The following is a 16,960-nucleotide window of genomic DNA, read 5'->3' on the forward strand; positions in this document are numbered from 1 at the left end:
TGGGCTTTGTTTACAGTATTGGTTACAAGTTGTTATGGATAATGGTCAGGAAGAAAGCTAAAAAAGGAGATTAGATTTAGAGTTCCTACTTTGAAAATAAAGGAGGAGAAGTACTTTGGGATAATGGTCTTGAACCCTGTAAAGATTTGTCACTTGTATTGGTTTAATAAAACACTGATTGGCCAGTAGACAGGCAGGAAGAACAGGTGGGGCAACAAGAGCAGGAGAATTCTGGGAAGAGGAAAGGCTCAGTATGCAGTAATTACCAAGACACAAAGGACACAAAATGAGAATGTCTCACTGATATAAGGTAACAAGCCATATGGCTATCACAGACAAAAATTATGGGTTAATTTAAGATGTAAGGGTTAGTTAATAAGAAACCTGAGATAATAAGCCAACCAGTTTATAATTAATGTAGGCCTCTGTGTGTTCCTTTGGGACTGAATGACTATGGAATTGGGTGGGACACCAACCTCTATCAACAAATGGGTTCTTAAAAGCTATATTATACTTATACAATACTTTTATCTCTTCAAAGAATGTGGGAATTAGAGGTCTTGGGTACATTGCTAAGCATAATATAGAGTACTTGCTTAGCATGTGCCAGGTCATGGGTTGCTAACCCAGTACTGGGGAATAAAACTGTATAATTTAAAATCAAGTTTACAAATTTAATGATGTTCAATGTATAACCAACTCTGAATGTGGGCTTGTTAGAGTACTGCCCAAAAGCCGTCCTGCTAGGTCTATTTTTATTAATTTTCTAATGAGGACCAAAAGTTCATATAACAAAATGTTTCTGAAGTTCTCCATAAAAGAGTTTATTTGCTTCAAAGTGGTTTTGAAATTAAAAGGAACATATCCTATTTCCCTATGCAAAATCCATTTTCTCTATTGCTAGTATTTTTAGTAAATGCAACCCTCTGTTTTATTCTCAGATTCTATATTAAATGCTCCATCATCCTTACTGTAGGCCATGGGCCAAGGCTCTGGTCTGTATCTCCACTCACAACCCACACTCATCTAGCCCCCTGAGTATACATACCACCTGTTCTCTCACAGTTCTGGTCAGGAAAAAGCTGCTCTCCTGAGCTATAAACTCATATCCAATATACTATCCACTTTCCTGACAGCTGTCAAAATGTAGATATATGACAAGCTAAACCCCTCTGTTCCCAACATAGCTTCCTGTGCACAGGCACAATGTGGCCACCTAGCTTGTTCTCCTTATAGACAACATGGCCATCCTCAAATTCTACCTTTCTGTCATCAAGGAATTTTGTAGAATTCACTTCTAAAATGAAGTAAGGTTCCACAAACATCACAGCATCTACTCCACCACCCAGGAGCTAGCCATCTTCATCTATTGCCTATAGACTAGACTGGCCCTAGACTAAGTTATCTGATTAGTGTTGTTTACTTCCTTATACCTCCAACCATTATCTTACAAAGGGAAGATTAAGCATGTTAGTACATGGCCTACTCTATCCACCCATTCACAGAAACCTTTTGGATATTTATATGCCTGTCTTCTTAGAAGACACATCATCATCAGACATGGCTTGGTCCTTTGTATCCTTCAAATATCTACTCAAATACCACCTTTGGGATGAGGCCCTAACGACAGTTGCCTTGACCCCTCTTGGTGTTCATGTTCCTTTCTCCTTCAGTACTGTATCTCTTTTACTGATTATGTTCTGGTGACATGGGTTGTCTTCTTTGCTTATCTCTGCCTCCTCCCACTGAATGTGGCATCAAAAACACAAGGATAGCAGATATTTTGTATTTTCACGGAGGTGAATTGTGTAAGACACATTGTAGGCACTCAATACTGATTTCATTCAGTGGGCATTCCCATTTTAAATAGCTATTAATATTTTCACAGTGTTTAAACTTCAAAATATACTCCATATCTTATAAATAGTGATGAACGAAAAAGCATTTCTACTTATGTTGTTTTGCCATAGAGCTGTGTAACTTCAGTTAAGTTACTGTACCCCTCTGAGTCTTATGTGAAAAACAAGCCATTAGATTGCAAGATCTCTGAGGTTCTTTTCAGCTCTTGAATGCTACATGGTGGGATATACCCACTTAACCTTATAAATTAGTAACTGCTTGAGGAAGGAAAAATAAACTTTTATTCATCTATTTCAGAATATATAAAATAATGATACGTATACTCCAAACCTGTGTAACCAAGGATAGCTCTTCATTGGGCACCCTGCCATGAATCCCATCTCCTGTTAACATGAGTGACAGATCTACTGTCCAATGCTGCATTACTGCTCATGAATATTGGTCACAATTACCTGTTTCAGGACCTCATCCAGCAAGCTCATATTGGCTTCCTGGGCCTTTATTGTGTGGGAAAAGAAGGCATAAGTCTTCTTGGACATCAGCTTTTCCTCTGGAGGTCTTTTTACTCCCAAAATTAGACAAGCTTCTGTGATGTCCTCCTGAAGAATACCACCAGCCCTGGCATACTCCTGGGGATTGCAATTTGGACCAAAGATTACTCTCCCAGATTGTAATACACATGCTTTTGCTAACAAAAAGTGCAAAGGTACAACCACCTTGAGAAGGATGGGGTTTGGTGAATTAGTACAAATAACAGTGTAGCTTCTTCAATTAAGATGTATCTATCCTGCTTGGGTTTTATAGAAGATTTGGAAAATCCAGTATTCACTCACAGCTAAGAGCAGATTATACTTTGATTACAAATGAAGATAATAGGAACACATGTTCAAGGTCATCATTGGCTATTTAGTAAGTTCCAGGTTAGTGTGAGCTACAGGAGACCTTTGTCACAGTATTATGTACTGATAGCATGCTGAAACACTCCATGTCAAGTATTGATTTGCAACCCTTTTGTATTAAGAGATAGGATATATGCCCACCACTGGTTTGTTGTTGTTGTTGTTTTGGTTCAGTTAACAGCTATTACTTCTCTAATGTGAAGAATTGTGCTATAAATAGCACAGTGAAAAACAGGAAAGGTGTCTCCATGAAGGAGCTGTTGTAATATGCCAGGAGCACAGCATAAGGTCATACTCAAGAACATTACAGTCAGGAGAATCTATGGAACATTCTAGGCTAGTGGATATTAGGATAAGAAAATCAAGTTAATCAAAAAGGTTGGGTGGGTTCTGAGAGGAGGAGATGAGGTCTACAACAGCAGCAGCAAGACACCTGAAGGCAGGTGCACACATACAGACATGAAAGTGATAGGGTGCATTGATGATTCTGTGTGAAAAATGCCATCATGGCTAATATGAGATCTACCAAATAACAACAACACTAGTTGACTGTTACTAATGTATTATTGTATATTTTGATGGGCTCTTTGCATGAATTGCCTCACTTAATTCTCATGTAATTCCCATGAGGTAGGACTATCCCAGTTTTATCATTGGGACACCTGAGGATTACACACTTAAGCAAGATAATCTAGTGAGCACATAGACATTAAGAGAGAGTCATTAAGATGTTTTAAGTAAAGGAGTGACATGATCTGAGGAAATTTTAAGACTATCTCCAGTAGCAGTTAAACGAAATCAAGACACAGTAATGGACTTCAGACAAAGTGTAGATGAGTAGGAGAGAGGATTAAAAAGATTTTTTTATCTGGTTTCTTTAAAAACAGCACATTTATAGTAAATTGATTCCATATACCATGGTAAAATCATGCAATCACAGCCATCAATAGAATAAGACATGGTACAATGCCAAAGATATGCTGTTGACTGAATAAAACAAGATGTGAGTGTTTACATATCGATATTATATAATATCTTTATACACCCATATATATGCACTATATATAGGCACAAAATAATATGTATGACATATGACCTTCTATAAATGAATGAGCATGAAATAAGAACACAAAAACACAGATGCTAATAGAAAAAAACAACAGAAACTGAAGGATGTTTTGAGGCAAGTGGGAATGGGCAGTCGATCACGATGAGGACTAGACTGCCTCTCTAAAATGTATAAATATCACACTTATTTGAAAAATCAAATCCAAAGAAATTTAAAAGCAAACATTCCAGCTGAGTAAAAATTATAATATGGGTATTTATTATCACATTGATAACATAATCACATGGAAAACATATAAAAATTAAAACAATATTCAGAATAAGCTTTGTGGGTGTAAAGGCCATAAAAACACTTGGAAGTAACATCGGTTTTCATTTAATGTGCTGTTAATCGAAATAGTAGTGCTATGTTCCCAAAACCACTTTTTAAACTTTAAAAATATCTTCCAAGATCAACGTTCAATGTAGAATATTATTAGCTCATGACTAAAACAGTGTGTGTGTGTGTCTGTGTGTCTGTGTGTGTGTGTGTGAGAGAGAGCGAGAGAGAGAGAGAGAGAGAGACAGAGAGAGAGAGAGAGAGAGAGAGAGAGAGAGAGAGAGAGAGAGCAGTCGTGTGTAGGCACATGCACTTACGCTTCTAAACTCTGTCTCCTAAAAGGACCTAAGGGCAATAATACCTTAGTAAAAATTACAGACACCAGATCCTAATTTCTATATGAAAAAAAAAAAACCTCAAAGTTTCTTAATAAAATAGTAAATCCCAGGGGCAAGTAGAGGAAATGCATGTCAATGGTAGGATAATACGCTTTTCTAGGAAAAGAGACAGTTCAAAGAAGGGAATTAGCTGTGCCAGAAACACTTGAACCTCCTTGAATGAACTCCCATAACCAAATTTGGGATATGTACAATACTCAAAAAGAATGAGCTGAATAAAAAGGTTCATAATCCCAAATAATAATCAAAAAGCAAAAGAGAACAAAGAGAAGCAAGCAAATTAGCAAGAGGGCCAACGTCAGAAACAAACAGTTTTGCAAGCTTCTGTGCAAACCGTCATTCAGGGGGAGATTCACAAGGAGTGCTGATACAGCCGGCTGAGGAACCAAAGAACAAGAATTTCACAGATCCTAAAATACACAGTGCTTACTGATTACACAGTAAGGACAAAGGAGGAGATACATTTCACATTTCCACGCTGGAGAGATTATCTGGGAACCACCTCCACCAAGTGATCACACACAGCTGATGGTGGGCCATCTTGGTATCTTGGGTCTTTGATGCAGCACTATGGGGAAATGATATGTGACTAGCCTAAATCTAATCCTGAGGATGCAATCATACTAGTTCTTCTCAGAAGCAGAACATGCAACAGTTCAGCTCCTTGGACTCCTCAAAAAAGAAATCAATGGTATTAAAATAAAACCAGGAAGGGAGGAGATGCCCCAGATCATAACTAAAGATACAGAACAATAGTCTGTAGGAATCTTAGGTAAGCTTTAATTGAGCCAGCGAAGTGCTTGAACACAGACTATATGAGAAACAGGGCAGGCTGCCTAATGTCTGCCACCCCAGCACTTGGGAGGTAGAGAAAAAACAGGGTCAGAAGGCCAAGATCATTCTTGGCTACACAGAAAATTCAAAGACAATCTTGGCTACATGAGAACCTGTCTAAAACACAACAAAAGCATAGATTATGGGGTGCTATTTCTCGTGTGAAAATAATACAGTGGTTATGTAAGAAAGCCCTGTCTAGGAAATACACAGCAAAGCATTAAGTGCTAATGTGTTAGTGTTAGAATGTCTGCAACCACTTTCAAATGATCCAGCAAAAGGACATGTGCATATATATTCCTAAAATTGGAACAAGACTATAACTTCTGTTATGATTATTTCAAAAAAGTAAACAGAGATGAATGTAAAGGGCTATCAAAATAGCTGTTGAGGTACACCCTCACAAAGAATAAACTCTACCTGAAGGAGCATTCCTGGGTGCAGGAATGGCAACTTAGTCTTTGTCTTTCTAGTCCTAGAAGTGGAGCTGCACCTGAAGGAGGAGGGGTTGTGCCTAACGGAGAGAAAGACTGAGACCCCGAAACATCTAAAAGCAGTCGCTTATACACCCAGCGGGAAACATGTGGAATGGGGTAAAATACTTTTAGCAAAATAATGGAATTAAAGTGAAATGAACATGTTTTGCTTTCCTTCAGATGCTTCTGAATTACCACTGTTGTGTTCACAGCTATTTCTAGAGTTAAACGTACTCACCTTGTCATGAATGGCCCGTCGATTGGAAGGCTGTATCAAGACCTTGTATCCCAGTTTGGTGAGGCCTTTGATGTGCTTGGGAGCCAGAGGTGCCCTGCGCTCCCAGGCATTCACATCCTCTCTCCGGAGTGCCATCACTGGCTTGTGGTGGAGCCCTCTGAAGAGGCAGGCTCTCAGCCTGGCCACTCTCGGCTTCTGCACTCGCAGCATCTTCAAGTCTGGTAGCTGTAAAGGCAACTTTCAACAGTAGCACAGAAAAGGACGGAGGGCTCACAGATGAGTTCTGGTCTCCTCAGAAATCTGTTGCAAGAGAGCCAACCCACTGGATAGACATGAATAGGATAAACCTCTGGCAGTAAGTGTGCCTCTAACCAACCAAAGTCTCCAAAACTTGGTTAATTTAACTTCTTAAAAGTTGTATTAAATATGTTTTTAGCACAAAAGCTTAAAAGTGCTAGTCTATTACACAAAGGTAAGGAAACAACAGACATCAGTCTTTACAAACTGGTCCCCATTTTGATGGCTTAAAACTTAAGATTCCTATAACGATTAAAGGTTCCTCGTGAGATTTCTCCATAAGTTTCCTGAATAGGAGTCACCAGTGTGTTCTGACCCCTGGTGGCCGCAAGTGAGTTGTTTTAAAGTCCACAATAAGAAGTGTCAGCAGAAATAAAATAAAATTTAAAAAATGTATAAACCTTGCTACCAGACAATCAGGTGAGTTTAGTATTGCATGCCATGAGTTCAAAGTGATGTCTCAAAATAGAGAAAACAAACAGAACACCTCATGATCATTTTCTCCAGACCACTCGATCACATGGATTCCTTCACCACAGACTCTAGTTTCCCTCACACAGATCTATAAGGCTTCCTCTCCATACTCAGCCCTCTGCCCATTGCATAGAAGCCCTGCTGGTCTCAGCCAGTTCTCTCACAACTAGTCATGCATACACAATTCCACTCATTTAGTTAGTCCGAACAAACATATTTACAAAATAAATATTCTGTGTCCTATACAAATAAGCTTTATATAGGTTTTTCATATAAATATCTATGTCTAAAAGTATTTTCTTTACCCTTTTCAAATGTTTGTATACACCTTACATATTAGTCAAATTATATATACATATTAGTCAAATATGGCTAATAAGTTTTTAGATCATTCATATGCTATTATTTTTCTATGGAAGGTTGGCAGCAAATTATGGGAATTATATATTTCTTGAAAAAATAATCCTACCCATGACTTTATTGTTCTAGAAATCTCCTACTCCTTACAGACAGCACATAGTAAAACTTTTATGTTTTGTAGTAAACCATTTTGTTTGCTGGAGAATTTAAGCTTTAAGGAACACCTTTCTCATAGATGGGGATGGTGACCAAACACTCACAAGTATTTGCAGTCTATAAATGTAGAGAGCACTTCACGACAGAACCAGAGGAGAAAACAAGAAGGAAGGCACCCAGGAAGAGACAGCTGCACACAGCTGAAACCACACAGCAGGATACCAGTTCAGGCTTTGGTGGGGACAAACTGTACGATGAGAACAAGAGATAGAAACTGGTCAGTAGGAAGGGACCCCAAGAGAGTAGTTCTGAGAATGCTTTTGTTGAAAATCAGGAATTTCAGGAGAGACACTACAGAATAACAGGAGATGAGACAAGTACCTGAACTGTCTGTGGGTAACCCAACTGGACTGACCAGCCCTTCCCCCTCCCCATGCCTCACCCTAGTCTCTAACATAAGTCCTTTTAAAGTTCCCACAGTAGCAGCCAGGGGTGTGCTATTTCCTGGGCTCATTCCTGCTGTGGAGAAGCAAGCCCTCTCTATGACTCTTAAGCTCCCACCTATGAACTGTAATAAACCTTTTGTCTAAAACTCTTTCAAAACACAAAAGCCTGAAATTCAATGGCTCAGGGCAGCTTTCATGGCCAATAAATTCTGTGGGATTTTTTTCTTTACACACTAAGCTCAAAAACCCAAGAAAGGTGCAGCTGAACAACATTTCACATATCATACAGGTGAACAAACCAGTATTTAACATTTCAGTACAGGATTGCTAACACTACATGTATTTGGGGGCTTATTTATATAATTTTGTTACTCAAAAAAAATGCATTAAACTCGAGCCTAAGTCCATAACACTTACTATTCCCCAACCAAAGGATCACATGCAATGTCTCATGAACGTGAACCTCTTTGTTCCTAAATACCAACTCCAAAGACAGAGTTTCCTTTGAACATGAACACAAACACACACACGCATGCACACACACAAGCATTTATGCACACACTGTGTTTCTTGAATTCACAGGTGAACACATTATGAGTTTCCCTTAGGGACCCTAAATGAAGACACGTGCACACATTCCCATTACTTAGTGTCCCTGCTTCCAAACTTGATTATTAACCAGAGTCACCTTCCCAATCTCAGTGACATCCTCTCCACTTCTGGGGTGAGTGTGGGCTTGGAGAAGCAGGGGACACACATACCATGCATAGTCATACAATCTAAGGAAACTGGAAGACAAAATCATCAGAAACTAGGATTCTCTTAAGAAGTCACATTTACTTTTTGTAATGAATTTCAAAATTATCAAATTGCTGTAACTTACATTTGAAATAAATGAAATAGTTACCATTGATTAAATATTATAAACCCAACACTGTGGTGCACCCTTCACAGATACTAACTCATTTCCTTCTTGCAAAAAATAATAATAAATAGTCCCTTCCTCACAGATAAAGAATTAGGACACTATAGTTTTACTGGGTGGTTCACATTTGAGCAGAGGCAGAATTCCTAGACTGAAGCTTAAAACCTGCAATTTTCTTTTTCTATTTATTACTTTATAAATAATACCAATCAAAATTTTCACTTCCTCCCCTCCTCCCACTTCCCTCCCGGTCCCCCCCCCCCTCCAACTGGACCCTCTGAATGTAGCTGACAATTGGGGCAGACTGAGGGGCCAATGATAAAACCTGCAATTTTCTCTGCTTTGCCGAAGGCCAGGGATTTCACTAGACAATGAGGTGTGACACACTGCTACTCTCACCAGCTCTGGCTTCAAAAAGAAATCTGGCATCCAACTTCAGTCAATTATCAAAGCTCCCCTCTTGACCCCTATTCCTCTGTCGACTGAAACGTCTTTCCTGAATCCCTGCCAAGGTAAATTCTAGACCTCTCGGTGTTTGGGGAACAAAAGGAACTGACTGAGATTATAGGAGCTATTACCGGTCACTTGTAACTGGGTGAACTTTGAGACCTGTTCTCAGCACAGAGCTTCATGGTCACCTAAGGTCATCAAGAAATAGGAAATGGACAGAGGATGAAGCTCAAAGAAAGAGCATGTGCCTAGCATGAAAGCAGATTCCTCTTCCCAGCACCATGAAAACAGGCAACAGTGGGGACTTCAGAATTGTATAGAGAGGAGGAAGCATTTACCAGCAATGACTGTGAGAGCCACTCTGGATTTTTTGGTCCAGGATTTTGTGACTTTTGCAAAAATATTAGGAAGTGGGTGTGAGTGCCATGTTTATTTTTTAGACAAGGTGGAATGATTCTGGCTTTCCCACTGATTCTAGCAAAATCAGCTGACATTACTGAGTGCCCATAAGAAGGATATAAGAGCAGGAGGGGAAAGAGCTAGGGAAACACAAAGAAGAGTGAGACCAGAGAAAGGAGTTAAAGGGGGAGAACTTCACCCTGAAATTCTAATCATTTTTCCTCCAAAACATTGAAGGTCAACATTTCAAATACAAAAATGTAAGTTTAAAAGTATTCTTCTCTGTGTCTTTGTGAAAAAAAGAAAAAAGAATAGCCCTATGGTACATTCCTACTAATATAGGATTCACTGGGAGCTTAAAGTGCCTCTAACAATCTCTAGAGTATCACTGTGAGTTGCACAGAGATAAACTGATAGCAATAAAACTCTCCAGAACTATAGAACTTGCTATGTAACAGCATCTCTAGCTGCTCTTTTCAGGCCCTCACATTTGCACAGCAAGTAAATTACCACATGATGGTAAACATAATCCTAAAAGACAATATCCCCTCTCCCAACAAAGTTTGTACTCAGGGGTTGGTTATAATAGTATAGGGTTGGGGGTAGGCTCAGGGATTTCGTTTGGAAAAAAAGGGGGGGATTGGATGGGAAAATATATAGATTAGTGTGAGCAAGCTCACACTAATAATAATAGTAAGTAATAGTGAGAATACTTGTGAGCTATTATTTATAGACAATTTATATTGGCATAGGTACTGTATTAAAGGGTGGCAGCATTAAAAAGGTTGAGAATCACTGCAGTAGGTCAACGTACAATCACAAAATATAAAGACCTAATCTTGCCTTCTCTCAACTTCTACCACTTCTACTGAGACATGAATAAGCTTAAAAATGTAAATTCATAATTGAAGAAATTAAAATCAAATGTTCTGTCTCTGGTCTCGAAACTTAGGCACGTCTTAGGGACCACTTATTTTGAATCATTAGAACAATCTACTCCCCATATTTCAGTGACTGAATTACTAAATCACAAGAAGAGGTTTTTCAATGCCAAGTTATTTGCAGCAAACGGATACATACCTGGATTAAATATTAAGAGACCATGAAAGGGTTAACATTGGTCTCAGATGAAGAAATAAGATAATATATAAGAAATGCAAGTTGTTTTTGTCTTTTTAGTTCATTCAAAACCTGCAGATGTCTTTTAAAATATACTTGGTATTTTTTTAAGGTTTATTTTATTGTGTTTTGTGTGTGTGTGTGTGTGTGTGTGTGTGTGTGTGTGTGTGGTGTTAGTACAGCCACTGAATCCAGAAGAGGAAATCCAAGCCCTTAGAGTGCAGTTCCAGGTATTTATGGGCTGCCTGATATATGAGCTAAATACCAAACTCCAGTTCTCTGCAAGAACAGACAAGTGTTTTTATTCGCTGGGCCATTTCCCCACTACACACATTAGTATTTTAAAAGAATATACCATATTTGGTATATAGTAATTTCCATATACCATATCTTCCTAGCATATGTAAGCTAACACAGTGGCTCCATACCTATCCTTCTTACCCATTTCCCGGACCTTAGTGTTCCTGGGAACTTCAAGAGTTCCAGCGTCAACAGAGCATCTGACAATGGCTTAGTTCTAACTAAACCAAATCCCTCCCAACTCCAAGGCTTGTTGGAACCAAGCCTGGAACTGCAAAGGCACTGGCACCAGATATTCACTTCCTCTTCCCCAGTCCATTGCTCAAATGCTTCCGTGTTGAACCTAGTATAAACGCGCTAGCCAAATGGTTAAAAAAAAAACATAAAATAAGATTTAAAACCACCTGAACTGTGTTGATTAACCTTCCCTGTCAACTTGATAGATTTAGAATGCCCTAGAAGACACGGCATCTCCAGAGAGGTTTAAGGGAGGAAGGAAGACCCTCCCCTATGTCGGTGGTGCCATCCTACACACTGGGATCCCGGGATGAATAAAGGGGCAGGGGGGTAACCTGAGCTCCAGTGTTCATCTCTTTCTACAGCTTGACCATGGACCACGTGTGGTCAGCAACCTCACACTCACACTCATGGCTTTCCTCCATGATGAACCTCATCCCTTCTTCTAATGTGAGCCAAGAAATCTTTTCCCGCTCAAATTGCTTCTATCAGGCTTGGGGGGGTGGGGGGAGGCGGGGTGCACAGCAACAGTAATACAGATAATAAAACTGCAGAGAGACTTCGTGGACAGGTCTCTTACTGTTAATTTATCTAGTCTGAAAAAATTAATATTGTCTCAATCCTCCAGCTGCTATCATTCAATAACAGAAAAATCTGATTCTCAAAGTCAGGTGTGGTGGTGCATGCCTCTAATCCCAGCACTTGGAGTCAGAGGTAGGTGGACTTCTGTGAGTTGGAGGCTCGCCTGGTCCTTAGTGAATTCCAGGACAGCCAGGACTACATAGTGGGAGCCTGTCTCAAAATCAAAGCAAACAAACAAAAACTTGACTCCCCTAGCTCACAGATTTAGACTCAGTGAAATGTAAAACAGTGTTCTAAACTGCAGTGCAATCCAAAATGGTTTTCTCCTACATTCAGGCTGCCTTGCGAAATTTTCTGGTTCAGTGTAGGAAATATGATTTACTCCTTTTGTATTCCGAGGGATTGGCACATCAGAAAACCTCAAACTTTAAATAAAACAAAGAATAAATTTATTGCACAATTAGATAGCTGTAATACCAATGTACTATTGTTTTGAAAAACTATAAGGGAATTTTACAGAATTCTTAGTAAAGAAATTGCAAATGTTTGAGATGATGATATGTTTTTCCTGATTCAAACAGTACATAACATATGCATGCTATTAAAACAGTACTATATAATATATATTTTTATAAATATATATAAATATATGTATATAATATAATATATACTATATAATAGATATAGTTTTATAATTTTGTTGGCCAGGTAAAAATTTTAAATTATTTATCTTAAAATAAATGATGAGAAAATTTAAGTATACATTACAAAAACCTATGCAATAGAGCATGTATAATAGATAAATAAGATAAATAAGAACCAAATTGTCAATGCATCTTCCCCACCCCATTATAAACACACAGGGTGGGGGAACTAAAATTTAAACATAATTTAAAAGCCTCCTGATTTCTCCAATGTGAGCATAGTCACACCCCCTAGTCGAAGACACTGCTTGCCCTTACTCTTTGTCACACTATAGTAAATTATGCTTCCCAAGAAGAGGAAAAGAGAACCCAAATTGAAAGAGCCTGTCCTGAACGCCACTCTTCAGACACAGGGGAACACGTAAGATCCGTTACCATTCTAGCTCTGCTTCGACCAGGTTGGGACACGTTTTCACATTTTAGCATCTCTGGCATAGGGATGCGCCTTAATTTGATGACACTTTAGATTCAATGAAAACAGCGACCGTGGTAAGAAATATGATTTTCTAGAAGATTGGGGGAATACCTCCAATAAGCAAACTCAACTTTTGTCTTCCTAAGACACTTCGCAGAATGACAATCAGATTTTGTAGCCAACAAGTTTATGCAGCCCAAGGTCCTCTCACCTTCATGGAGCAGAGTGGGGTGGCCAAATACACATGCGCGTGTGCACACAAACATGCAAACGCGCACACACCATGCCATGCCATTTGTGTTTTGTACAAAGAACTGGAAAGACTCTGTGTACATCATAGACCATTCAATGTGGTGTACCGAGCCTCATAACGCTGGTCACAGCTACACATTGCTCACATTCTCACAATTCATGACCCATAATATCCAAGAAACATCGAGCTCTACTGATTTAGGAACTAATTCATTTATTCAGCTTCTTTCTCTCCCTTTCTCCCCCTTTCTTCATTCAACCAGGCAGAGTTAACAAAGTGTGTGTTCACAGAGTCATCTTCTTGCGCATCGGCCTGGCCTGCACAGTATCCCCCCCACCCCCGCCCCAGGATATCGAGAGTTTGAAAAACAGAAACACAACTTGCCCAACTTTCTGTTTCATGCCTATCTCAATTAGAGTACAGACTGACCCCGCCATGCCTCTATCTCAGACACAGTGGCCAGCCCTAAAACTGCAGCTAGGCGTGGGAAATTCCGCGTCACAGTTCACAGTTCCGCGGACTCAAATGGGGACCAGGGCTCAGGAAGAATCTTGCTTCTCTCCATCTGCCACCACCGGCAATGAAGTTTTCGGTCCAAGAATAAATAAGTTATTCACTCTGCAACTTTAATTTCAACATCAACCCATAGTCCCCAGCAACAGCACCACAATCGCCAGGGCCCACCTCCGAAAAAAGTGCATCGCCCTCCTCCCCCTTCCTATTCGGACGCCGAGGAGCTGAGCCCACCGCCCTCCCTCCCTTCAGGAAAGCTGGGCGGTGAGGCCTAAAGTTTGCCCCCCTCTCTAGCTCTGTCGCGGCCAACAGCTGGAGTCCCGCGGTTGAGCCGGGAGCTGCAAGTGCATCCTGCTTGCAGGGATCACTCCTGCATCAGCGTCGCCCTCCCGGCCCTCTTCTCACCTTGTGGCTTCTGAATAGTCCTCTGCCGCCAAGAGCTCCTGAATCTGGACCCTGAAGTCTCAGATTTCCGTGAGGGAAAAAAAAAAATTCGCTTGGGGGGCAGGGCAGGGGGCGAGAAGGAGGGGGAGGCGTTTGCTCAACTTTTAAGTACGTCACAAGTCTTCCCTCTTGCAGCCAATCAGCAGCAGCCTCGAAGGAACAACCTTCTCTTCCGCCAATCGGAGGCGCTGCCAGGTACTAGGTCATGCCCTGCCCCTGTTCTACTCTAAGGTTCATCTGCCAGAAAGATCTCTGACCCTAGAGCTTAGCTCAGGACCTCCCTAGATGGTTATTGACCAGGTTTGTAACTGCCTGTGGCAGAAAGCAGGCGAAGACAGAAAAAGAACGAAAGAAACGTCTGGGCGGTAACATCTCCTGGAGAAGTCGCAAGCGCAGGTGTCATGTTTGTTTTGTGAAACGCACCTTTTCACAACCTTTAACAGGAGGAGGAAGCCCAGTCCGATGAGAATTCCAGCGTGTTTTTAGAATCCTGATAGCTGAGAACGCAGGTACACCACATCGAAGGAACAGAAGTTTGTGGATGACGAATACATTACAGAGTTCAGGGTTGTGAAAAACGTGTTTCATAAAAACTAGCCTCAGCAATCGTGGAGTCTCGGGGTAACAGCCAGAAGGGCATCATCCCTCCTGTTTTCACAAATTTCTCCTCTATTTAGACTTGTGAGGCAAGTTTCTGGAAATAACCCTAAAGTACTGGATAGTTTGTGTCAACTTCTCCATATGATCCGGCTGCAGGCAAGCCCTTAGGACATTTTCTTAATTTGTGATTCCCTGGGAAGCCCATTGTGGTCAGTGCCATCCCTTGTCTAGGTGATCCTGGGTTCTGTAAAAAAAAAAAAAAAAAAAAAAAAAAATCAGTCTGAGCAAGCCAAGGAAAGCGAGCCAGTAAGCACCGTTTCTCCATGGTTTCTGCATCAGCTCTAGGTTCCTGCCCTCACTGCTTTTGATGACAAACTGTTGTATGGAAATAGGAGCGAAATAAGTCCTTTCCTCCTCACATTGTTTTTTGCCATGGTGTTTCATCACAACAATAGAAGCCCTAAGACAAGCTGGTACCAGGATAGTGGGGCATTGCTGTGAGAGACCTGCCCTTGTGTTTTCAAGAGGATTGTGGAGGGCTTTGTTACTTTGGAAGAGAAAAACCACTGAGTGTTGAGATCTTTATAGGAATTTGGAAGATATGAATGTTGAGGGCAATGCAGACAATGAAGGCCTGGCTTGTGAAGTTTCAGAGAGAAGTTCAAAGTCTCTAGTCAGGTCATTTGGTATTTTGAATTAAGATCCTGTGGTACTTACTGTTTAGCTGGGGCTGAAGTGTCAGCCATGATTAATGAGATTCCACAATTGGTAAAGCAAAGCCTTACTTTGCTGGGATAATCAATGTTGTCAGCTGGAACTGAGAAATTAGTAGTGATGAAAAGGGACCAGCATCATTGTGTGTTTCCTGGGAGTCAGCACACAGAAGTTGTGTTCCAGACGTGGCCAAGGTTGTCCCTTATGCTGGCAGTGTGGGCATCACCCAGGTCGTGCTGGTTTTGAAGATGTGAAGGGATCGTGGAAAGAAGCTGAGGCTTGGTACTGTGTGGCAGGGTTGGAGCTCCTGAGGAGAGCCCAGGAGAGGTTACCTGTGGAAGGGAAGCCCAGTCACAGCAAAAGACGCTAGCGTTTGGGGGATGACCCCACCAAGGGGTGACCTCCAAGAAAAGCAGCAGCAGTGGGATGGTAGCAGGCACAACCTAGAAAATAAACTGTGGGTGCTGCAGAGGGCAAAGCTGGGGAAGTGGCCCAAGCCCTTTGGAGAAGTCTGGAATCTGATGAGTGAATCCCAGATGACTGGACATTGAATTATTTACACCTTTGGAAATTCGGGTTCACTTTGATCAGATTGTGACTGCGCCCTGGTTCTTCCCTCTTGAAGAAATTATTTAAACTATTTTGATTTTTACAGGAGCTCATAGATGAAATATTTAGAAATTTTTAAAAAGATTTTAGACTTTTAGAGAGACTGGCTATTCTGAAGAGATTGAACTTTCGACGTGTTTGAATTTAAAAAAGACTGGACTTTTTAAGTTATTTATGTTTTCAATGTGAGATCTTTGGGATGAATGAGAAAGGAAGGATTATGGCTTAACGGTGATGTGTGTGTGTCAAGTTGACAAGGGGTCAATTGTGCTGCACAATTTATGTCAACTTGACACAAGGTAGAATTGGAAGAGAGGCGGGAGCCCCAATCAAAAAACGACCTCCTTAAGATTGGGCTTTAGACAAGTTTGTAGGGCATTTTCTCAATTAGTGATTCCTGGGGGAGGAGCTAGTGCTGGTGGGGCCACGCCTGGGCTGGTAGTCCTGGATTCTATAAGAAAACAGGCTGAACAAGTGAGTAAGCAGCACTCTGCCAGGTTCTTGCTCTGCTTGGCCAACCAGGGAACAGTGAACAAAAGTTCGTGGAGAGAATCTGAGACTGCAAATGCTTACTGACTGATCAGAGCTTCAGTGGTGTGGAGAGGCTGTACTATTGAGGGTCCAGACCCAGGTTATCTAAGGTCATATTTAACCCCCTTAGAAGCCACTTATTGCCCATAAGTGCCATAACGATCTTGTGACTGTTCGGTAAATCCTTTGGAATATACAAATAGACCCTAGCTTCCACCGATCCAAAATTTCAGAATGACATCCGAGAGCGTCTGAGGCCTTGATCTGAGGTTCTGCCATTTTGCTGGAACTCACTTACCTAATGTATATACCCATGTATTTGAAAACTGTGCTGACTTAT

At 40.7% G+C, this 16,960-nt stretch overlaps 1 protein-coding gene across 3 annotated transcripts in view; it reads right to left on the minus strand.

The window, feature by feature from the left end:
- The window catches only part of Aass (aminoadipate-semialdehyde synthase), a 59,069-nt gene extending 44,836 nt beyond the window's left edge, over nt 1-14,233 (minus strand). Inside the window, exons 1-4 of one of the 3 annotated variants that reach the window (XM_041675687.1) lie at nt 14,128-14,233; nt 7,484-7,626; nt 6,093-6,392; nt 2,313-2,489 (exon numbers count right to left, since the gene is read on the minus strand). In XM_041675687.1, the coding sequence (XP_041531621.1) occupies nt 2,313-2,489; nt 6,093-6,302 (387 nt within the window). In that variant the 5' untranslated portion in view covers nt 6,303-6,392; nt 7,484-7,626; nt 14,128-14,233. The remainder of the gene's footprint in view (nt 1-2,312; nt 2,490-6,092; nt 6,393-7,483; nt 7,627-14,127) is intronic. The other 2 variants (XM_041675686.1, XM_041675685.1) reach the window with 2 other exon arrangements.
- Nucleotides 14,234-16,960: the final 2,727 nt, after the last annotated feature.

This window comes from Microtus oregoni, unplaced genomic scaffold, assembly GCF_018167655.1.
Source record: "Microtus oregoni isolate MIOR12 unplaced genomic scaffold, Mior012 000026F_ref0000081, whole genome shotgun sequence".
NCBI lineage: Eukaryota > Metazoa > Chordata > Mammalia > Rodentia > Cricetidae > Microtus > Microtus oregoni.